The sequence below is a fragment of the Trachemys scripta genome, chromosome 9, assembly GCF_013100865.1.
Source record: "Trachemys scripta elegans isolate TJP31775 chromosome 9, CAS_Tse_1.0, whole genome shotgun sequence".
Taxonomy (NCBI): domain Eukaryota; kingdom Metazoa; phylum Chordata; order Testudines; family Emydidae; genus Trachemys; species Trachemys scripta.
In genome coordinates, this window is record NC_048306.1 from 60683508 (window position 1) to 60707170 (window position 23663).

Here is a 23663-nt window from a genome sequence, read left to right on the forward strand (position 1 = left end):
GGGAGAACAAGTGTGCATCAAAAAAGGACTGAGTACCTTCTTATGTTATTTTTAAACAGCTTAAGAATCTTTCAGTTTTTCTCCTAGATTTTTTTAAATGGCTCAGCACCTGGCTTTTTGGCTGCCCATCTGTGTTAGGAAAAAAATGTCCTTTGTCAACCTCTCCCAAAATAACAACAACACGATGACAACAACAACAACAAAGCCACAGAGAGATCTTAGTGAGAGAGCCAAATATTTTTATTTATAATATATTAATTCATTGGAGTGTAGAAAATACTGCTACGAAAACAATTTTTAGTGGGAGCAGTGATACTATTCTACATTTAGAGTAATGTGTCAGTTTAGGAACCAACCAAAACAACCAACCTATCAAAGCAAAACTGGATTCTTCATCTCTAAATCTATCAGAGAAGCTGATTTTCTTTGATCAAACAAGAAACTATGAGAGAGATCAGCTCATGTTAGGAATGTTACTAAGATCACCAATCCTAATGATCATAGCAACATAGAACTAGTCTTGCAGATAAGTGGGCTAGCTCCTCTGCTGGCGTGAATCAGTGTTGCTCTATTGATGTCAATGGAGCCATGCTCATTTACACCAGATGAGGATCTCCCCCAGAGGTGTTCTAATCATGAATGGGTGTCTGTTTATAGAATGGAAAGGTGATTGCTAATCTGAAGGCACAACTGGCTTTTTCATAGAGAAGAAGGCACAGAAGATTCTAGGTGAATTAACAATTCATTCCTGATCTCCAGCTGAAATTAAAGCTATAAGATACTGTCAAACAAAACACACATTACAGCATGAGTGCTGAACTGCTACATCTTTAAATACAGTACAGATTCAGTGTTCTAATTAGAGATGTGTTTATATTTAAATATCTGCCCAGCTGCCTGTTGGTGCCTCCCATTCTCCAAATATCTGGTATGTTGTTTGCAGGGGGATGCCATGATTTTAGAACAGTCACAGAAATATGGTCTCTAAAGAAGTGAAGCTTCTGGAACAATCTAATATTCAACATGGCAGTAGCCATGAGTTGTTTTTATGGTTATTTATGTAGCCCGATAGGTGTATGTAATGCTTTCCAGATAAATAAAAAGACACAACGTCAGCCCACAGAGCTTGCAATCTAAATTAGACATAACGTTACTAGGAAAAACACTAAACAATGGGAGGAGTTAGATGGCCTGAGTAAATTGCAGGATTACAATGGCAATGGGATGTGTTTATTGGAGCTGGGTGGAAAACAGGAACAAGTTTCATATAATTTTAATGAAATACTTTCTTTCTTATTTTGGTAAAAATTAGAAATTTTGACTGAAAAGCTCACCAACATTTTGAAAAATTTCAGCCAGCTCTAAATTGTGAATTTTGTCATTGGCATTCAAAATTTGTCAAAATTGTGAATTTCAAAAATATTTCAAGGAGCTGTATTATTTATGATTATATTTATTATTTGAATTATCATAGCACTTAGGAGCCTCTGTCATGGAACAGGACACCAGTGGACTATGCACTATGTTAGCTTTGTCTATTTCTTTAGTGAATATATTGATATTTGGGCTCAGAGTTTGGAAAGAGGGCAGAAGTGGCGATGTGGGGTGAAATTATGGCCCCACTGAAGTCAATGGAAAAACGCCTATTGATTTCAATGGGGCCAGGATATCATCCATGGTGATTATAATACCTAGCCTAAAGCCCTACAAAACACTGTGTTTGCTAGTAACCACAGTGTGGAAATAGTGCTTAGGAAAACCTAGAGTGTTCCCAAATCAATTCCTTGGCTAATCCTTCCTTTCCTCCGTCATGTACTGGACTCCCACTTTAATGAAGATCCAAATCTGGATAAAGGAGGAAACCCGTGAAAGTAGAATCATTGATATTATCAGCATAGATACCATTGTTTTCTTTTTCTTCTTCTCCATACACTTGAAGCCAAACTTCTTCTCCGGCACTTAGGTGAAGCAAAATAGACCCGGAAGCTTGGTCGACATTGTTTACCTGGAACTGATCATAGGTGAATAGCACTGCCTTGTCCTTCTTGTACAGACTGACTTTCACATCTGTTATATACACAGTGAGGTGGTATGCGAAATAGTACAGGCCTGGGATGCTGCAGCGGAACTTCCCTGTGGTTTCATCGTAGTGATTTTGTTCATTGTAGAAGATTTTTGTGAATCTGATGGGAATGTTGGGGACGGGGGCTCTGTTTGTGAGCCCAACGCTGAAGGCAGATCGGTAAACATAAGCACCTTCTCCCTTCTCCCCTTTCATCCCTGGGATTCCTGGAAATCCTCTTGGGCCTTCAGTGCCAGGAGCTCCTCCCTCTCCAGTATCCCCTTTGGGGCCTGGCTCACCTATAAGGGAAAATTATTTTGATTAGAGTGATCATGTTGGAAATTTCCAACAATAAACCAAATCAGACTCATGTCAGCATATGTGCTGATATAGTAGTTCTGTAGTAGGAGATGATAAAACAATCCCTGTTTGAGAACAGTGGGAGATGTTGGGCAGTGGCCAGTTGGGCGATTTTTAATAGGCTCACTAATGCCTATTGAAAACAGGCCCATGAGATTTTAAATCCTTATTCAAAAGGCTTTAAAAAAAACCAAACTCCAGCATGGAACTCAATTTATCTCAGAAGAACAAAGGGTTGACTCAACCCTGCTGGAATTCACACCCATACTTCAAGGGAGTGTAGCTATTTCAAATCTGATGCTTAGCTTCATTGAGCCGTCTCCTCTAGTTGCAGTGGATACTACTGCAATGGTCCATTGGTGCTCTTTGGGACGATCATTTGCACCCTGCATGGACATATATGGCACACTTTTAGCCCCATCATCAAATCCACTTTGAAGTTTTTCTGTTACAATTTTTTATGATTAATTATTTTACTGATTTTCATAAAGAAATAGACAATGAAAAGGACAAAAAGGGAATGACTTACAGCTAGTGTATATTTCCAGATACTGCGTACTTCATGGGATCTCCAATAGAAAGATGGAATTACACAGTTTTACAAGCTGTCAAAGCTGCAAGGCCTGACCAGACAATACTGCATAGACATCAGGTGTTAGTGTGGGGGTAACAGTAATAAAACAGGAGAAGCCAAGCATAAATAAGGAGAGGGAAGGAGGGGACCGGACGAGGGCAGGGTGCATTGGAGAGGAGGGGTTAGGTGGAATGAAAATCTGCCATTCTTTGAGCCATCTCAACATTTTTATCCAAAAAGGTGGGGGAGGGTCCACATTTTTTCAAATCAATATAATTGCTCTCTACGGCCATAAGCTATTCTTTCTTTGGCTGCTAACTCAGACAGGTTTAAACACCACTGCTTTATATTGGGCATAAGACTATTCTTCCATTTTTGTAAAATCATGCACTTGATGATCACTGCTGCCCTCAAAACCCAATGACTTTATGGCACAGTTAAACCCAGCTTAGCAGATAAATAACCAAGGATATCGTTTTCAGCTGAAGCTGAGCATTATTTTAACTCTTGTGGCTTCCCCTTTCCACAGCTGCTTGTTTTTTGGACAGTCCCATTGCATACGCATCAGAGTTCCTTTTTCTTTGTTACAGCACCCTCAACCATCAGAGGATACGGCCTTTTGCAACCTGTATTTTGTTGCAGCAAGGGCAGCCTGCAATCCACCGAAGCATTTTTATTTTTTTGTAATATGCTCTGCCATTGGGGTTCTTTTAAGGGCAGTGATAAATCCCCTTCCCACACTTCCTCAAGGAACTTCAGACTAATCAAGTTCCTCTTCATTAACAAAGTATGCATAATGGACATGGGCCTGGGGAGTTTTTGGAGCATTTTAAAGGTTCCCAGTACCTCTGGGCCTCAGGCAGTCCTAGGTCATCTGGACCAAATTGATAAGTTAGCAAATGTCTGAACTGAAAGTACTGCCACTCCGCTGAGGTTGGCAGATCATAACTTTGTTTTAGTGTTAGAAAAGGGACAAAGCCCTCATAGCTGACTAATTTGGAAATCCATATGATGCCCCTCCTCAGCGAGTACTTCCAAATTGTAGGTTTGGTCCCAATTTGCATGTCTGGGTTGTCCCAAATGGGTGCTTTTGCATGATGGCAAATTGGAACCTCTTAGCTAGGATAGCCCAGACCCTTCATGCAGCCATCACTGTAGGCCAGTGGTTCCCAAACTTGTTCCGCCGCTTGTGCAGGGAAAGCCCCTGGCGGGCTGGGCCAGTTTGTGTACCTGCCGCGTCCGTAGGTTCGGCTGATCGCGGCTCCTAGTGGCCACGGTTCGCTGCTCCAGGCCAATGGGAGCTGCTGGAAGCAGCGCGGACTGAGGGACGTACTGGCCACCACTTCCAGCAGCTCCCATTGGCCTGGAGCAGCGAACCGCTGCCACTGGGAGCCGCAATCGGCTGAAGCACTTCCTTTTGTTTTAAACCTGCTGCTTATTTTATTTCATTGAGTGACCCCTGGTTTGTGTGTTATGTGAATAGGTAAATAACACTTCCTTATTTACTTTCTCTGCACCATTCATGATTTTATAGATCTCTATCATATCCCCCCTCAGTCGTCTCTTTTCGAAGCTGAACAGTCTTCTCTCTTTTTTTTTTTGCCCTTCTCTGTACTTTTTCCTATTCTCTTATCTTTTTTGAGATGTGGTGACCAGAACTGCACACAATATTCAAGGTGTGGGCGTCCCGTGGATTTATAAAGTGGCATTATGATATTTTCTGTCTTATTACCTATAGCTTTCCTAATGGTTCCTAACATTCTGTTAGCTTTTTTGACTGCTGGTGCACATTGAGTAAATTTTTCAGAGAACTATCCATGATGATTCCAAGATCTCTTTCTCGAGTGGTAGCAGCTAATTTAGACTCCATTTTGTATGGATAGTTGGGATGATGTTTTCCACTGTGCATTTAATCAACATTGAATTTCATCTGCCATTTTCTTCCCCATTTTCTATGATAAAAGCATAATATTAATTTTGTAGGTCTGGGGGACCCAACCCTGTTGGCTTTAAGGAATTGGAGATGGTAGTCATGGTCTCTGATCAGAGCCTCACAGGAAGGTTCTAATAATGCTATTAAATTTTCTAAAATAAGTTGGACAGATATATAGAGATAAGCCAGAGGGATATATACAGGTATGCCACTTAGGGTATGTCGTCTGCAATTAGACACCTGCGGCTGGCCCACGCCAGCTGACTTGGGCTTGCAGGGCTTGGGCTGTGGAGCTGTTTCATTGCGGTGTAGTCTTCTGGGCTCTGCAGGGTCCTAGAGCCCAGACAGTATAGACATACCCTTTAACTATAGAGGAGTTTAGGCAGAATATACATTTTTATTGTGTGAACCCTTCCCCACAGCCTGAGGGACGGATGATGGCCCCTATTTGTATCACTAACTATTTGGAAGAGTACAGAATCTAAAATTATTTTCACTAGTTTGTTAATATTTCTTGGTACTTTTATACCTAGGTACTCACATGCATCAATTTGCCTTTGGAAATTCCATTGAGAGAAAGCCCCATTAGCTGCCAACCAGGAGATTTCCAATAGTTCTGATTTTTCCCAGTTTATTTTCCCAGTAAGCAGATATCGATCCGAAGTTTTGAATTAGTGATAGCTGTTAGAAATGTTAATGCACGTGCATGGTAATTGAAATAATTGTCATTTTTTCATTTTATTTCTAGAATCCTCAAAAGCATAAACTGCAGTTTTTCACCTAAAAAACCAAAGCTAACCAAAAAGTTAACCAATGATAACCCCAAAATTTTCTCAGCTGTTTGGGAAGAGACCTTCTAAGCCAAATTTCAGGTGAGAGCTAGATTTTATAAATGACATAAAATAGTTGCTGAAAATGGAAATGCTGGCAATGTTTATAGCTGATGCCACTGAATAACATACAGTGACTTCAAATACAAACAAATATTGGCAAATTTGACTAGCTTTCTCTGTATTGCAAAATAACTATACACTGCATTGAAATACAAACAATCAGATCCTTAAACATTCATTTACAACTCTGACACTAACAGGAGCAGGTAATTACATAGACAGAGAATCAGTGGTTTGTTTATAGGGAAGAAGCCAGGGAAATTCTTTCCTCTAAACTGTTACCTGGCTCCTAACATTTCAGAACTTTCCATCCAAAGAATATATTTGTCCCCTCTTCTACATACACATTCTGTGCCTTGTGCTCTCATTTGCTAAATATGGAATGACACATTAGCTCTGAGAACTTTAGGCCTGATTCAAAGCCCGTGGAAGTCAGTGGAAATCTTTCCATTGACCTCCATGAACTTTGAATCCTGTCCCTACTGAGGCTTCCTTCCCTCAGAAGTCAGGTCATGTTTGATTGAAATGGTATAGAATATTAAAGCCTCACGCAGACCTGGCTCTCCGTTCTCTCCCTTTTGCCCGTCTTTCCCATCCTTTCCATCTCTGCCTGGGACGCCATTGTGGCCTGGGTAGCCTGGTGCTCCTCCCATCCAATTTGCACAAGGCCCTTTAGGTGGCTGTGGTTCTTCATCTGTTGTTTCAGTGTGATACAGTTGCACCAGCAGCAGCAAGCAAAGGAGGAGGTTTGGCACCAGCTTCATTGTGAACTCTGAAATGGACAATGACTCTATTAGCATTTTAGACCAAGGAACCTGAATGCCAAAGTGGCGATGGTCATTGAGCCAACAGAGACAGAGGACAAGCAGTTGAATGCATAAATCATTCCCTGGGGAAACTCCATTCCATTTGAGATTGACACGTTAGTTAACAGGGTATAATTCTATTCCTTGAAATGCCTCTTCTCAACTCAGAGTTGGGCACCCTCAGCTCCCATTGAAATCCCAGGATCAGGCCCTCCGAAGCAAATGTACCCACCAATGCCTGGTTGAGTATCTTGATTAAGTGCTGGAATGATGCTGGCTATGGTCCCTGCTCCTCATCTGGGCCACCCCCACTCCCATGCACTGCTACACACGGAGCCCCCTGCATAGCTGGGTTCTGCACTAAACAGAAGATGACCTCGCATGGCCATTCCCAAGCCCTTTCCTGCTTTATGCTGCAGAACTCTTTTCCTGCTAGGGGCTCTTTGCACCCAGAGATGGAGTGGGGGGAGAGATGTGAGCAGGATTTGCCCCTCAATGCATAACCTCTCTAAGCTCCAGGTCAACTCAAAAGCTTGTCTCTTTTGCCAACAGGAGTTGATGCAATAGAAGATATTACCTCACCCAGTTAGTCCCTCTAATATCCTGGGACCAACACAGCTACAACAACACTGCAAACATTTTGTGAACATCAGAGGAAATTTCACTTGTCTTCTGTCACTTACTGAGTGGCAATAACTTTTATATATTTTCCCACACTCTTTATGGTATCTTCAGTGTTTTAAAGCAATGACTAATCAGAAACAGTCCTAATTCTGACCTCTCTTACCCGATTTTAAATTAGACAAAGCAGTTTTTCTGATGCAAAACTACTGTGAAATGCAAAACCAAACCCTCTAGGACAGATTCTGAGCTTACTACTGATGTAAATCCAGACTAATGCCATTGAAACCAACAGAGTCTCCAGTAACTCCATTGACATTAATGGAGTTTTTTTGGATTAACACCAGTGTAGCTGAGGTCAGAATCTTGACCTTAGATTTTTATGTTGAATATGGTGATGCCACACCACCATGTCTGTTGTCTGCTTCTTTTGCAATGTTCCAGTCAATTAGATGATGACACAATCCAACGTTCTGCTTGGTTGAGTGAACAGCTGATGTAAAATACAGTCTGGCAGAACTCATAACAAAATCTGAGATGCCACCATGCTGAACATGCAATATATTGTTACAGATACAGTACACTAACCTTGGAGCATCTACTGTCAGCAATCCACATTCAGATTGCCAGCCTCCTATAGATGATCCTATCAGATTTTAATGCTTTTTTGTTTTCCATTGAGATCTGTCAATGGGGAAATGGAATCTGATGCACTAAGTATCTGAGAGTTGTATTACTAGATTTTTGCTCTTTCAAACTAGTTGCTTTTATATTAGAAGCAAACAGTATGACTTCCCAGATTATCTCCTGAGGTAGTATTTAAGATCAGGTTTACAGAATAAAAATCCTAAATTCACTATTTGAGGGTCAAATTCACCTCTATGCAGAGGGACATTGGATTATACAATGAAACAAAAAGTAATCCCTGATCTGATGATCACAAGAGCATGACAGATAATAAATTTTAATAAAGGGATGGTGTTGCAGGGCCACATGGTTAAGTCAATACGGTTGCGCTTAGCCACTGGGCTGTGTAGTTCAATGGCCGGAGTCAGTAGGACTCCCCTTAACTGCAGGGGAGTGTGGCCCAATTTCTGGAGTCAAGAGGGCTTCCTTTGTCTGCAGGAAAGCATGGCCCAAAGGCCGGAGTCAGTAGCACTCCCCTTAACTGCAAGGGAGTGTGGCCCAATGACCAGAGTCAATACAACCACCCTTGACTATAGGGTAGTGTTGCCTAGTGGCCGGAGTCAATCACCCTTGGAGGCAGGGTAGGGTGATCTAGTGGCTAGAGTCAATACATCCACCCTCGGAGGTAGGGTAGGGTGGTCTAGTGGCTAGTGCCTGGGGGCCATCACCACGGAGGTGGCAGCCCCAGTAGTAGGGCTCAGGGCCAGACGACCCCACTGGGCCTCAACCCAGGGCCCTAACAGAGTTGGAGTGGTCCGCCACTGGGTCAGCGGGGAATTCCACTGAAACACACTGACCTCATGAGGGTGGGAGGTACCACTCCCTCAACCTCCCTGGGTCACTTCCTACCGGCTTTCCTGCCGCAGGGTCCGTAGGGTATCAGGGCCTCCAGGCACCTCAGTGCTGGACGCTCCCTGGGGTTCCGATAGCGGCAGGTCTCGGGCTCTTCGCCTCCCGTAGGTAATGGCTGTAACGGCTCCTGGGCTGGAGCCCCTACCAAGCGTCCTTCCTCCTCGGCAGAGAGCCCAGACTGAGCTATGCTGCTCCTTTTACACTGCAGCAGCAGTTGGAGCATGCCCAGCAGGGTTGATGGGGCATGGCTTCAGCTGCTGAGAGCGCTGCTTTAACCCCTTCTGCTCCAGTGTGGGGCTAGTCCACCCTGTCACACACTCTCCCCCTGAAGAGGGCACCTATCTGGTGTCCTTCCTTGTCCTCCTCTCTATCCCACCTCGAAAATAAATCTGTGTTGGCATGTGCCTTACCCGGTTGATGGAAGACCTGGAAATCGTACGGCTGCAGGGAGAGGTACCAACACATGATCTTTCATGCTATTAAGCCAGTGAAGGGATGCATGGTCAGTAATTAGTTGGAAAGGGTTCCCAGTAAGTAATAACGCAGGGCCTCCACTGCCCACTTCACGGCTAGCACCTCTTTCTTGATGGTCAAATATCGGGTCTCCCTGGGGTACAGTTTCCGGCTTAGATATCGGACCGGGTGTTCTTCGCCATTGACTTGCTGGGAGAGGACTGCCCTGAGCTCCGTTTGTGAGGCATCTGTCTGTAGGATGAAGGACCTCATAAAGTCTGGGTGTGTTAAAACTGGCCCCTGAGCTAGCCGTTCCTTCAGCATCTGGAAGGCCACCTCGCATCTCTCAGACCACCAGACTGTCTGTGGTTGAGAGTTCTTTGTCAGGTCCGAGAGAGGGGCTGCCAGCGTTCTGAAATCGGGTACGAATCAGCGGTAGTACCCCACCAGTCCTAGAAACTGCCTCACTTGCTTCTTTGTCGTGCAGGCAAACCATTCTTTTAGGGCTTGAACCTTATCCACTAGGGGCCGCAGCTTGCCCCCACCCACTATGTACCCTAGATAGGTCACCTCCCATTGACCAAGGTGACATTTGGCTGGTTTTGCCATGAGTCCGGACTCTTTTAGGGCTCCTAGTACATTGGCAACATGTCAGAGATGGTTTCCCAGTTGGCGTTATATATCATGATGTCATCAATATATGCCACTGCGTACTGGTCGTGGGGCTGCAGGATGGAGTTCATTAGAAGGTGACAGCAGCACCGTGCAGTCCAAAAGGCATTCTCACAAAATGAAATAGGCCAAATGGAGTAGGGAAAGCTGTCTTCACCCTCGAGTTTGACATAAAGGGTATTTGCCAATACCCTTTTGTCAAATCAAGCCTGGAGAAGAACACAACTCCTCCTTGCCTCTCCAAGAGCTTCTCCACCTGGGGAATGCATCAAAGCAGGAGATGGTGTTGACTTTCCTAAAGTTGATATAACAGCAGGTGGTCCCATCTAGGACAATCAGGCTACACCATTCACTCCTTGATTCTTCCACTACCCCCAGCTCCAGCATGGTGTCTAGTTCCCTCCTGATGGCCTCCCACATCTTCCTCAGGAGTGGTCAGTGGGCATCACAGACCTTTTGGCCTTGTATAGTAGCTATATGCTGGTGCATGACTTCCATCCGCCCAGGGTGGGCGGATAAGGCTTCTGGAAAGGCCTGCAAGACCCACTGCAGCTGTCCCCGCTGCTCAGGGCTCAGCTCGGCACCCATCATGGCCGGCCCAGACGCTAGGGTTCTGTCAACCAGCAGTCCCAGTTCGGGCTACAGAGGGAAAGGGTAATGGTCTTCCCTGGCATTCCACGCCTTCAGCAGGTTAACATGGTATATGTGTATCTCTTTCCATCTCCCCGGTAGCCGGATCTCATAGTCCACTGGTCCCACCAGTCAGGTGACCTCGTAGGGTCCCTGCCACTTGGCCATCAGTTTGGAGTCTGTGGAGAATAACAAGAGCAGGACGTCATCTCCTGGCTCAAATGTGCAGAGTCTGGCCCCCTTGTTGTAGTGCTGTTCTTGTACGTGCTGAGCCTGTAACAGATTCTTCTGGGCAAAAGTCCCCAGAGTATGGAGCCATTCCCACAGTTGCAACACGTAGTGGATCACCCCTGTGACCCGGGTTGCTTGCTCTTCCCAATCCTCCCAAACGAGGTCAGGGATGTCCTGGGATTGTTGCCCGTAGAGGAGTTCAAAGGGGAGAAGCCGGTTGATGCCTAGGGTACCTCCCATACAGAGAGCAGCAGGGCTGGAAGTAATGTGTTCCAGTACTGGGGGTCCTCTTCCAGAAACTTATGCAACATCATTTTCAATGCCTGATTGAAACGCTCTACCAGCCCATCTGTCTGAGGGTGGTACATTGACAACTTGAGAGCCCGGATGTTGAGTAAGTGGCAGAGTTCGGCCATCAGACAGGACATCAGGTTGGTACTTTGATCAGTCAGGATTTCCTGTGGTGTCCCCACCCTGGTGAAGACTTTAACTAGCTCAGTGGCAATCATAGGTTCCATGGCCATTCGCAATGGGATGGCTCCAGGGAACCGGGTGGCATAGTCCCTTATCACCAGGATGTATCAGTTCCCCTCCACACTCCTTTCCAGTGGCCCCACCAGGTTTAGGCTGATACACTCAAAGGGAACCCCAGCACAGATAATGGGATGAGGGGTGCTTTGGGTACCCTGTTTGGTCCGGCACGCTGACACTCTGGGCAAGAGGCACAGAAATCCTTTACCTTCTGGTGGATCCTGGCCAGAAAAATCATCGGGCTACCCTTTGGAGGGTCTTCTCTCTCCCCAGGGGCCCCGCCCATGGCACCGCATGGTCCAAGTGAAGGAGGTCACGCCGCAGCCTGTGTGGAACCAGCAGCTGTCAGAGGTCTTCCTGTGTCTAAGGGTCTTTGACCATGCAGTATAGGCGATCCTGCCAGATCTCAAAGCGTGGCCCTTGTGGGTGGTGGGTACAGTCCCCAACTTCTGGGCCTGGGGTCGTTGCTTGTTCGCAGGCGTAGCTTAGAGTCGGGTCATCCTTTTGCTCCCGGACGAAGTCCCCGTTGGTCTCCAGTTTCCACGGGGCCTCCTCCATGGAAGTCTCTGCTTGGGGCAGTGGGCCATCTCAGGCCGGGGAGGTGTCAGAAGGGCCCTCCCCCGGGTCAGGATCCGCCGATCGGCCAAGTAGCCCTCCCCATGGAATTGCTGCCTCCTCCCCGCCTGGATTTCAGTGCTCGTAGCCCCTTAGGAGCTCCTTGAACCAAGGTCAGTTATGCTCAAGGATCACAGGATATGCTAGTCTGGGGAGTGACCCCCAACCTGGAGGACTGCGTCATGCAGGGCGATCTCCAATTTAACCATAGCCGGGGGATAGAGCCCTATGCCCCCATGGATACACTGTAACTGTATCTCCTTCCCTGTAGGCTCATCCCATCGTGGACAAGGGTCTGGCTGCATCCAGTGTACACCGGGGCCAGTGTGGGGCCCCATTTACCCTCGCCAGGACTACAAGTTTCTCTGAGCCCTTCCTTCAGGCACAGTGGCTGGCCACCCATACTTAGCCATAACTGCAATCCACATATGGGCAATCTTGGTAAAAGTGTCCCTCTTGCCCGCACTCATAGCACTGGTCCCAGCATCCCCCGGAGGGTGCGCCCATCTTTGGTGGGGGTACCCCCTCTGATGCGTCTCCTCCTTTCCAGGCTGGTCCATGGCCTGCTAGTCACCTTTCTTGGGGGCCTATGCGCGTAGCTGAGGTTCAGGATAGGCGCAGTGCTCTCCCCAGTTCGTTGCGATGAGGGGTCCCTCCAGCTGAACCATCCTTCCTCTACAGTGTTGCTGGCATGTGGCCCTGGGGTATCTGCCACCAGGTAGTCCTCCATTAACTCGACGGCGTCAGCGAGGGTTGCTGGCCTATGCACCTGGACCACCTCCTTCCCTCCACTGGGGAGGATCTGGGTGAATTGCTCGAGGATCACTTTTTTGGTGACTTGTGCCCCTGACTTCCCTTGTCTCCCTTTTATACTGCAGCAGCAGTTGGAGCATGCCCAGCAGGGTTGATGGGGCATGGCTTCGACTGCTGAGAGCGCTGATTTAACCCCTTCTGCTCCAGTGCAGGGCCAGTCCACCCCATCAGAGATGGTCATTACAATAAATCATCTCATTTTCTCCTGCTAAAAATAAAAGTTAAAAATAAAATAAAAGTAAAAATAAAATAAAAGTTGCTTCCACGTTTCAGGATGGATTTTCTTATGAAATGTAAATGTCATATTTTGAATGACATGTTATCAGCTATGATACAAATATGTGGTTTAAAGGGGAAAAAATAAAAGAAACCATGGATAATGCAGTTGTAGGAACTGGGAAGTTTAAACAAACATTGAGAGTTCTACATTGAAGGCCTGTAAGGACCAAACAAGACTTACAAGCTCTAAAGCTTTTTTACTCAAGGCCAGATCCTGCCACACTGTAGTAGTAGAAGTAGTACGGTAATAGTATTTTACTCTGCCAGCAATCCCATTGATTTTTATGGGCCTGTTCAAGGAGTAAGGCACTATGCAACATGAGCTCACCCTCAGTGACTAGACAGGTCTATAGGAATTAAAAACAATTAAAACATTTGTTAGAAGTGTCTTTGTCCCTCTCTCAGAGAAGTCTGCTGCTCCACTGGAACAAGAGACGCAGCAATGGTTTCTGAGCAGGTGGGGACAAGTGAAATCGATGCCTGTAAATGCCAAAAAAATATTATCTTCAGGGTGAAGGCATCTCTGAGAATGTTTGGCAAACAGTGGGGTACATATCTGGGCATGGTCTAGCAATGCCTCTTCACTGTACCCAGGGGACTGAAATAAGCAAAGGAGTGCTGGTATGGTTGCTATTTCAGGAATACATATTCAGGATCCAGCTATGCTCTAACACATGCATCTTCAGTGTGCCAACTAAGTACTCTGTCCAAGCTATCCGTAATGGCTTTGCTGACACTTGTATTGCACAGCTTTATTGTTAAATATGATATAATTCAATACAGCAAGGTTTTAAAAAATTAAAATTTTTAAGCAGTGTGTTTTGATGATCTTATTGGGGTCATATTCTGGTATCACACAAACCCCATGTGTCCGACGTTTCTGTGTGATGTTACAAGCTGGTCATATTATACAACCCTTCGGCAGGATCCTCAGTGGGTGCAATTTGACTTCAATGGAGCGACACTCACTTAAACCCGCTGAGGGTCTGGCTCTTTCTGTTGAAGTTACACCAAAATGGAATTCTGAGATACATGAAATCAAATGACTTTCAAGGATGCTTCTGATTATATTGAAGGGACAGGAAATCAGTTGCAAGTCCTGTAATTTAACAGCAAAACACCACTGACCGCAGAACCCAGGGAACGGTATCTATTTTCCTTGTCAGAAAGGCAAATCACAGTGCAGACAACATCCTTGTTGAGTCATGTAGAAGCTTAGAAGGATGAGTATATAAAAATAAAATGGACAGATTAGAGCATTAGGTATGCATCTGGCAGCCAGCAAGCAGAGTCAATTGTAGTTAGAACTATTTTTGCTGGCTACATTTTTATGTTTTTCTCCTCTCTGATATGAAAAGCAACACTTCACCACAATGTGTTAGTGAGGATTCATGGCAACTGGATACAAAGCTATTCCATGTTTGACTCTAGTCCCAAATCCTTTGTATATTACTTCTCAAAGATGCCAATTTGTTGGCCATAAATATGTTGCTAAAGGGCACTGTTGGCACAAGAACAAATGGGTATAACCTGTGAATGAATAAATTTCGGCTGGAAATTAGAAGCAGCTTTCTACGAATCAATGGTTCTGTAACTGCCTCCAAATTGGAGTTGTGGGCAAACAACCTAACTAGTTTGAAAATGGAGCTTGATACATTTATGAATGGGATTATATGATGGGGTTGCCTGCAATAGCATGGATTGGATTTGATGACCTAGGAGGTTCCTTCCTTCCAGGTGTCCTTTGTTTCTATGTCCTATGCTGCACAAAATAAAAATGTCTAGGGTTTGTTGCACATTTGCAAACAGTTGTGAAGAAGAACAGAACTCTGCATTAGGTATAACACATTTACACTGTCTGCATTTCCATTCCTCTTTGATCCTAGCAAGTATCAGCGTAATATAAAACCATACAGAGATATATGAAATGTATTGGGGGTTCAGTTTGAAAGGCTGAGCTGATAAAAATTGGTAACTAATGGATGAGCTAATTTTAGTGGGTCTCAGTTAATTTAGTAGCTACCAAGAGAATTTAAATTAAAATACATTTTATAAAGTGCATTTGTTTATCAGCATCGGTCTGCATAACATTAATAGAAACAATGCCATTATTCCGTGGTTAAAGAATTATTTTTGAACACTGTGCTAAAGCTGTGTCAAAAAGCCTTGTTGCATATTGCACAAAGCCTAGAAATAATGTCATGTTATATTATCAAACTCAAACATTTTCTTTCAGAGGAGTCTGACCAATGATGTGGGTATTATTATTATTATTTATTTGGACTAAATGCAGACAGACTGAATGCTATTCAAGACACAACTACATTTGCAGTGACTGCCCCAAGGACCTTACAACCCAAAGCTGCGCTATGTAAATCTTTACAATTCTGTATGATAAGTAAGTATGTGAACTACTCATAGTTTACAGATCATTGGAGCAAAATCAAGCTTTCCATGATTTTTCTAAGAAAAAGGAGTGAAATCTAAATGTAGTAATTACCCTAAATGGTCCATTGTTTTCTCTGTTGTTCCAGATTGGTTTAGAATTAGTTTTTTTGATTGCTAACTCAATGCAGTGCTTTTGAAAGCAAAGATCACCCACTGCCTACAAGAAATGTGTTATTCTGGTTTTAAAATAATTACTGGGTTTACCAAGGATAACAATACCTAACTTTAATAACAATAAATGGAGTTTCCTTAGAACATGAAAATCTATATGAATAATTCAGTCCAAAAGAAAAAAAACCCAGAACATTAACAAAAATTGGTCTTACCAGCAGCTTTAGCGTCCTGGCTGGTTTGCTGCAGTCCCTTTAGAAATGCAGTGGAGAGAATAGTCATGCCACCACATCATTATCTCCAGGGGGCATGTGGAACTGTCAGTTAAGATGCTCTCCTTTCTATTTGCTATTGAGCATGCTGATTTAAGGTGTGGTATTTCTCATCAGTTTTCCTGTCTGCAGCTCAATTTTGGGCCACTTTTCTAAATTCTAATCACAAAGTGATATGCTTTATTCAAAAAAATCAGCTGAGGTTTAGAATTTTCAAGCCAACTGCAATTTATATTGATTAATTCACTGTTTGGTAGAAAAGTCTATATTTTAAGTTTTCAGCTGTCAAAAGCTTGGCTTTTATAATCTACTATCAACATCTGCAGCATAATGTGACGTAGGAAGAATTGTTAGTAGTCCAGGGAGAAAATATTTTCACAGATTCTGATTAATACATCCTGAATGGGAATGCTATGTTTTCAATAGTATTACTTAATGAATGGCTGTGTGACATTTGTTTCTTTTGCTTTTTAACAGAAAAGGCATTCAAATCTTCTGGAATACGTACACTGTGATGTCAAATTTATTATTTGTACCCCCACCACACCGAGGGAATGGACTGATGAAGAGAGCAGTGCGGGTTGCTGAGAGAATTTGACAACAAAAAGACCCTGAGCTATATGGCAAGCCAACCCATCATCAGTCACCAGAGTAATTACAGTGCAGCTGCTTATGGGTCAACATATCAGAAACTTGCTACCAGCCTTAGAGATACAAATAAGTCTTTGTCCTATGTGGCCTTCCTTAAAGGATGAGAAGTTAAGAGATCTCAAGCCTAAGAGGTCGTAGACTTTCTTCTATCATCATCAGAATGCAGGCAAAAACTTCCTTAAATATAAATTAGGAGACTGATAAAAATGAATGAGGACAAATATTATACATGTGCTGTTGGAATTGGATGTAGCTGAACAGCAAGGTCCAGGCCCTCAAAGGTGCCTAACTTCAATTGAAAGCCCTATAGGCACCTAAAATCAATGGGAGTTAGGCAACTAAGTGCCTTTGAGAATCCGGGCCTGAGTTCCTACATGGCTGAACATGACCAAGGTACTAAATACAGAAGAAATATATAGTTTCTGCAACCACTTCCACGTGCAGCTGAATTGCTGAGTGACCCTAGGAACAGGTGGCACAGCATTAATAAAAGACATGCAGTCCTCACACAGAGCCATACCTCTCACCTGCCCAAAGCCCAGGCTCAAGGGTGATGCATGACTATGTGGATCTATGATTTGCAGTAGCAGCTGTGGAGTTGCTGAACAGATGCTTTACAGCCTAGGGGGAGGATCCCATCCCACCGATCCCATACGACTTCCCAGGACAAAGCACCAGGCTCATATCTTCCATGGTCACTTCTGCAGCCCATCCATCTGCACAGTGGCAGATTCACTTCCTCTTCCCCAGTGCTCCCCTACAATACCACCAGGACACCTCTTACATACAAACTCCACCAAGACCCCTGCACAGATAAGCCATGTGGTGCACTACCACAATGTGGACCATCACTGCATGAGTCTCCTGTGGCCTTCCCTCTCCTGTGTAATGGAATGTCTTTCAGTCTCTACAGGTTTGTGGGGTTGATGTGAGAGAGGAGCAGAACTTGTCCACAGTCCTTCCTTACTTTGGAAAAATCTGCAGTAACTCCAGTGGGAATTTTGCCTGAGTAACCAATACATGATTCGACCCAGTTGTATTGAAACTAAAAACAATTTGGCAAACTGGGAGCTCAGTTTTTGAACCCCTTCCTTTGGAGGGTCATGTGATGGGTTGGGTCACAGAAACCCCCTTGGGGCTGCCAACTGATGTGCCAAGACTACTTCTGCCCCTGCCCTCCCAGCTTGGGACTTCAGTGCCCTGCCTGGTTTGAGCCAGACTCGATAGCCTGCTGCAAACCCAGACCCAGGTCTGAACCATGTCCCTTAACAGCTGTAGGCTTAATTGAAAGCAGGTTAAGATGAGTTCCTGTCTAACACTCAAATGCTCAACTCCCAAATAAATCCATTTTACCCTGTATAAAACTTATACAGGGTAAACTCATAAATTGTTCACCCTCTATAACACTGATAGAGAGATATGCACAGCTGTTTGCCCCCCCCCCCAGTATTAATACATACTCTGGGTTAATTAATAAGTAAAAAGTGATTTTATTAAATACAGAAAGTAGATTTAAGTAGTTCCAAGTAGTACCAGACAGAACAAAGTGAATTACCAAGTAAAATAAAATAAAACACGCAAGTCTATGTCTAATACAGTAAGAAAACTGAATATAGATAAAATCTCACCCTCAGAGGTGTTCCAGTAAGCTTCCTTTTACAGACTAGTCCTCTTCTAGTCTGGGTCCTGCAATCACTCACATCCCCTGTAGTTACTGTCCTTTGTTCCAGTTTCTTTCAGGTATCCTTGGGGGTGGAGAGGCTCTCTCTTGAGCCAGCTGAAGACAAAATGGAGAGGTCTCCCAGGGGTTTAAATAGACTTTCTCTTATGGGTGGAGACCCCCTCCTCTTTCCTATGCAAAGTTCAGCTCCAAGATGGAGTTTTGGAGTCACATGGGCAAGTTACATGTCCATGCATGACTCAGAACTTACAGATAGCAGCCATGGTTCACATGGTGCCTTGAACGTCCTCATGTAGACTTCTTATGTGGATTGGAGCCTTCCGAGATCCATTGTCCGTTAAGTGCTTCTTGATTGGGCACTTAACTTGCACATTCCTTTCCCAAGAAGCTGACCAAATGCTTTACTAAGGCTACTTAGAAATCAAGCAAGTACACAGCCAATATTTATAACTTTGAACACAAAAATAATGCATGCATACAAATAGAAGGAATAGATTCAGTAGATCATAACCTTTACATAGATATGTTACATGGCATATATAGCATAAAACATATTCCAGTTATGTCATATATACATTCATAAGCATATTTCCATAAAGCCTTATGGGGTACAACGTCACAGGTCAGTTTGACAGTAAGGCCTGTTTTCTGTGCTTACAAGTCAAACAACTCTGAAATGCTAGATCTGGACATCTTATTAAGGCGCCCATACTTGAAAAGTGGTCCCAATATGTTTAATGCCTGGTGTTTCTTTTAAGTAATGGCATTTGGATTTAGCTGTCTGCAAAATACAGTGGTGACAAATCAAACACTATCAGCAGCTTGCAGAATATTATCACCAATTTGCAGAAGACGTGCAGAAAGCAGCATGACTGTTTTGTGTCTGGAGAAAATCAACACATCAAGCCTCCTGCAGCCTTTGACATTTGCAGTTATTTATGTTTTATATACACTTGATTTGCAAATCAGTGCAGGTCTTAACACAGCCAGCCCTTGTTTTCATCAGCCAAGTGAAATGTTATATGATCCAGTAAGTTATATTTGGCTACATGATGCGAAAGCACTTGAAATGTTCTGCATTCTGCTTGGTGACAAGCAAAAAAATCACTTCACCAAATTAGAACTAGAACGGTGGTGTCATATGTTAAGATGTTATTCAGAGGCATCTGGTCTGATTGGGGTTGCTGTGTCTTTTCAATGCAGAGATAATGGCAGAGCCCATGAGCCAATTGTATTCTTTCAGTGCACTTTCTGCTTTCAATGTATTCACCAGATTAGCAGCACAGGAGAGTGGTCCCACTATAATAACAGAGCTAGGGATCCCAGTATGGGTCTAACACTATTTTCTGTCTTAGTGCCTGATCCAAAGCCCAGTGGCAATAATTGAAAATGCCCGTTGACTTCATGGGCTTTGGATTGGACCATTCCTTACAAACAAAAACTAAGCAGAAAGTTATTTTTAAAGTCATGTGAACGTGAATAAAAATATAGTGGGACTGAGACTGCTTTCTATGTCATCTATACTCTGTCTACATGGGGCCTAAATCATCATTGGTGTAATTCCACTGACATCAGGGAAGGGGGAATTTGGCCCTTGATTTTTTAATATCGGTATGTTAGAGACACATTGTTATTGGCAAAACTTTCCAGGGCCACTGACTCTGGTGGGAGACACTTTATATTCTACTTCCCCAGGCTGGGCTGGTCCCAACCACCAGGGACGATTCACCTCTACAGAGGGCACTGCCTGCCCTTCCTTGGGTTTTCTACCATCTGGGGCAGATGTAAAATCCCCATAGGAACCCACTGAAGCTGCTGAGGGAATTTGCTGAATCAGTGCAACCCTGGCCACTCAGGCCATTCCCCCTCTCTGGCTAACACCACTCACTTTTTGGCCTGTGCTGGCTCTCCCTGGCAATTGAGAGGTTGTGGCTGTTTTGCACTGGAATAAACCGTGATTGTGAAGATGGGGACAAAGGAGCAGAGAATCCAGCCAGTCCCTTTTCACTAGACCTATCTAAGCTAGGTTTGCAGTGACTTCAGATTTCCAGATGTCTAAGTGGAAGGAATCAATCAACAACAGCAGAAAAACTCCTATTCAGACAGTTTTCAGAGTAGCAGCCGTGTTAGTCTGTATCCGCAAAAAAGAAGAACAGGAGTACTTGTGGCACCTTAGAGACTAACAAATTTATTAGAGCATAAGCTTTCGTGGACTACAGCCCACTTCTTCGGATGCATCCACGAAAGCTTATGCTCTAATAAATTTGTTAGTCTCTAAGGTGCCACAAGTACTCCTGTTCTTCTTTATTCAGACAGTGGTCGTTTCACATTTTCCTCCCACATAAGTAAAAAATGATCAGGTCAGGCGTGTTTGTAAAAGCTGTTTTTACACTGCCTGAGCATCTCTGCAGTGGGCATACTGCTAGAACTCCTTGAGTTTATAAGAGTGTTTCTGATTCCAGCAATAGTCCCTATACCTACAGCAGGGGATCCTGTGTGGACCACTAACTCCGCAAACTGAATGGATTTGGAAAGCAGGCCCAGTGTAGAGTCTGCTCCTAGAATTCAATAAAGTCCAGACAGATTTTTATTAATTATTATTATTACTCCTAGGCCGAGGATTTCTATTCTGATTATAAGGCATGATCAAACTTGCATGACTAAGTTTGAGACCCTTGGAAACATGGCTCCTAATATAACAAGGACAAATCCTCCTTACTGCTAGGGATATAATTCTGTGTACAAGATAAAAGGCCTTGTTCATTACATGTCCTGCTGGGTGAGTGTTTCTCTCAGCGTGTAGCACTGCAGTCCCACAAGTGGCTAATAACTAATCATGAGGATCCGTTAGTTCTTTGTGGAGATTCTAAGGGAATAGACAGTAGGCTTGTAGGAACTGATCCAAACCCTGCTGAAGTCAATGGGAGCCTTTCCACTGAGTTCAGTGAGCTCTGGATGAGGCACTATTATTGTTATTTGGAATTAACGCAAATTAAAGCAAAACAAATTACCTAGATTAAAAAAATAGTCACAATTACAGTTTTAATCATACTGTTAAACAATAGACAAAATCATGTTTGTTCAGCCAATTGCTAAGACAAACAAGTTTGTTTACATTCATGGGAGATAATGCTGCCCACTTCTATTTACAAATGTTACCTGAAAGTGAGAACAGGCATTCGGATGTCACTGTTGTAGCTGGCATTGCAAGGTATTTATGTGCCAGATATGATAAAAATTTGTATGCCCCTTCCTACTTCGACTTGCAGGACTTTAAAGTTTTATATTTTTTTGTTTTTTGAGTTATTTATAAAAATAATTATCCTACATTTGTAAATTGCACTTTCACGATAAAGAGATTGCACTACAATACTTGTATGAGATTAATTGAAAAATGCTCTTTTGTTCACCTTTTTTTACAGTGCAAATATTTGTAATAAAAATAATATAAAGTGAGCACTGTGCACTTTGTATTTTGTGTTGTAATTGAAATCAATATATTTGAAAATGTAGAAAAACATCTAAAAATATTTATAATAAATTTAAATTGGTATTCTATTGTTTAGCAGTGTGATTAAAACTGCGATTAAGCGTGACTATTTTTTTAATCTTGTGAATAATTATGATTTTATTTTTAATCGTTTGACAGTCCTAATCAGTGGTAAGATCTTGCAGGTGGAATTCTCTGCCCAGTTCTGTTCGACCAGTTTCAGCAAAGATATAACCATAATAGAAAGGGTTCTGTGACATGAGGAGTCATGGGAAGATTTCCTTATGGAGAGAGACTGAAAAGATTGGAGCTGCTTAGTTAAGAAAAAAGATTAATATGAAGGTAAAAGACAGAGGCAGGCAAACTAACAAATGGAAAAATGGAACATTCAACAAAATTATAAAAATTACAATTTTTAAAATAAGAATGCACAATTAACCTCAGGACCTCAGTGCCACTAGATATCACTTAGGCCAAGAGCTTAGCAGTATTCAGGAAAGGTTTGAGCATGTAAATAAACAAGGAAAATATTCACAGCTACATTAAGTAGGATAAATTTGTATATAAGAATGGCTATAAACTCTCATGATTCAAGGCATAAGCCAACTTCTAGCTGACAAGAAGACAAAGAAGCTTCCCCACAAGGAAAGTTATTCCATAATTTTCTTCTTGTATTTTTCTCTGAAGTATCCGATACTGGAAACTGTCAGAGACAGGATACTGGACTAGACAGAGGATTGGTCTGATCCAGTCTGGTGTTTCCTAGGTTCCTGTATTCCTCTGGTATCAGCAGAAGAAAAAAAAAACTTTTGTAGGGATAATCAAGATAGCCCATTTCAAACAGTTGACAAGAGGTGTGAGGATACTTAACATGGGGAAATAGATTCAATCTGTCAGATTTGTGTCCATTTATTTTTTTGCGCAGAGACTGTCCGGTTTGACCAATGTACATGGCAGAGGGGCATTGCTGGCACATAATGGCATATATCACATCTTGATTATCACTACAAATGTTTTTTTCCCCTCCTGCTGATAATAGCTCATCTTAATTAATTAGCCTCTTAGAGTTGATATGGCTACTTCCACCTTTTCGTGTTCTGTATGTATATATATCTCCTTATTATATGTTCCATTCTATGCATCCGATGAAGTGGGCTGTAGCCCACGAAAGCTTATGCTCAAATAAATTTGTTAGTCTCTAAGGTGCCACAAGTACTCCTGTTCTTTTTTTGGAACAGATAATTACTAGAGGACTAATCTGGAGTTTGAACAACATTCATTGATACTGGCACTTACAGACACTAACCCTGAAACAAACTGTGCTTGCATGTTATGGAAAGCTGTGTTTCCCTCCCCTCTGACTGGAAGGGAATATGGAATATGCCATGTAATAGAATGAGTTCTTGGAGCTTATGCATATTGTGAAACTATAGAAAGCACTGTGACTAGTGTTCAGTATTCCGAATGACTATGCATAACCCACTACAAAGCTCTTTCTGAATGCCATACTCCACAAGTGCTTTCCTTCCATCCCTATCACCTTTGCCAAACTGTAGTTACATGTGTGCTGTAAGTGATCAGGAGAGTGGGACCAATACCCTCTATAAATAGGTCGTGTTCTGGCACTGAAATTTCATAGGGTACTTGGCTAACATGCAGTTAGAAGAATAGATCAGAAGTGTGTGACTATAAGGCTCTCACCCCATTGCTGCCCAAGCTTCCAAAACTATTACCATGGACATGAAAGAGTTTAAGTGAACACTATTGAAAACTTTAAAGCGGATTTATGATCACAAGAGACAAATCACATCTTTATATTTCTTACTTTTTTTGAAGCAAATGCATTTATGGCTCTCATAATTTGGGCTCCTTGCAAGATCGCATTTTGTTGACTGTCATAGGATAAGAAGGAAGGTCCTCTCATGGACTGGTAACTGGTTAAAAGATAGGAAACAAAGGGTAGGAATAAATGGTCAGTTTTCAGAATGGAAAGAGGTA

The 23663-nt window shown here is 43.1% G+C and overlaps 1 protein-coding gene across 2 annotated transcripts; it reads right to left on the minus strand.

Annotated features, from left to right (window-relative positions):
- Positions 1 to 222: 222 nt before the first annotated feature.
- ADIPOQ (adiponectin, C1Q and collagen domain containing) lies at positions 223 to 15895 on the minus strand. 2 transcript variants are annotated; one of them, XM_034782176.1, is made up of 4 exons: positions 15787 to 15876; positions 14141 to 14226; positions 6379 to 6594; positions 223 to 2361 (listed from the first exon to the last, which is right to left on the minus strand). In XM_034782176.1, exons 3-4 carry the CDS (start codon positions 6584 to 6586, stop codon positions 1829 to 1831), a joined length of 741 nt encoding a protein of 246 aa, XP_034638067.1. In that variant the 5' UTR covers positions 6587 to 6594; positions 14141 to 14226; positions 15787 to 15876; the 3' UTR covers positions 223 to 1828. The 2 variants fall into 2 exon arrangements, with proteins under 2 accessions (XP_034638067.1, XP_034638066.1); XM_034782175.1 differs by lacking the exon at positions 14141 to 14226 and having other exon boundaries at positions 15787 to 15895.
- Positions 15896 to 23663: the final 7768 nt, after the last annotated feature.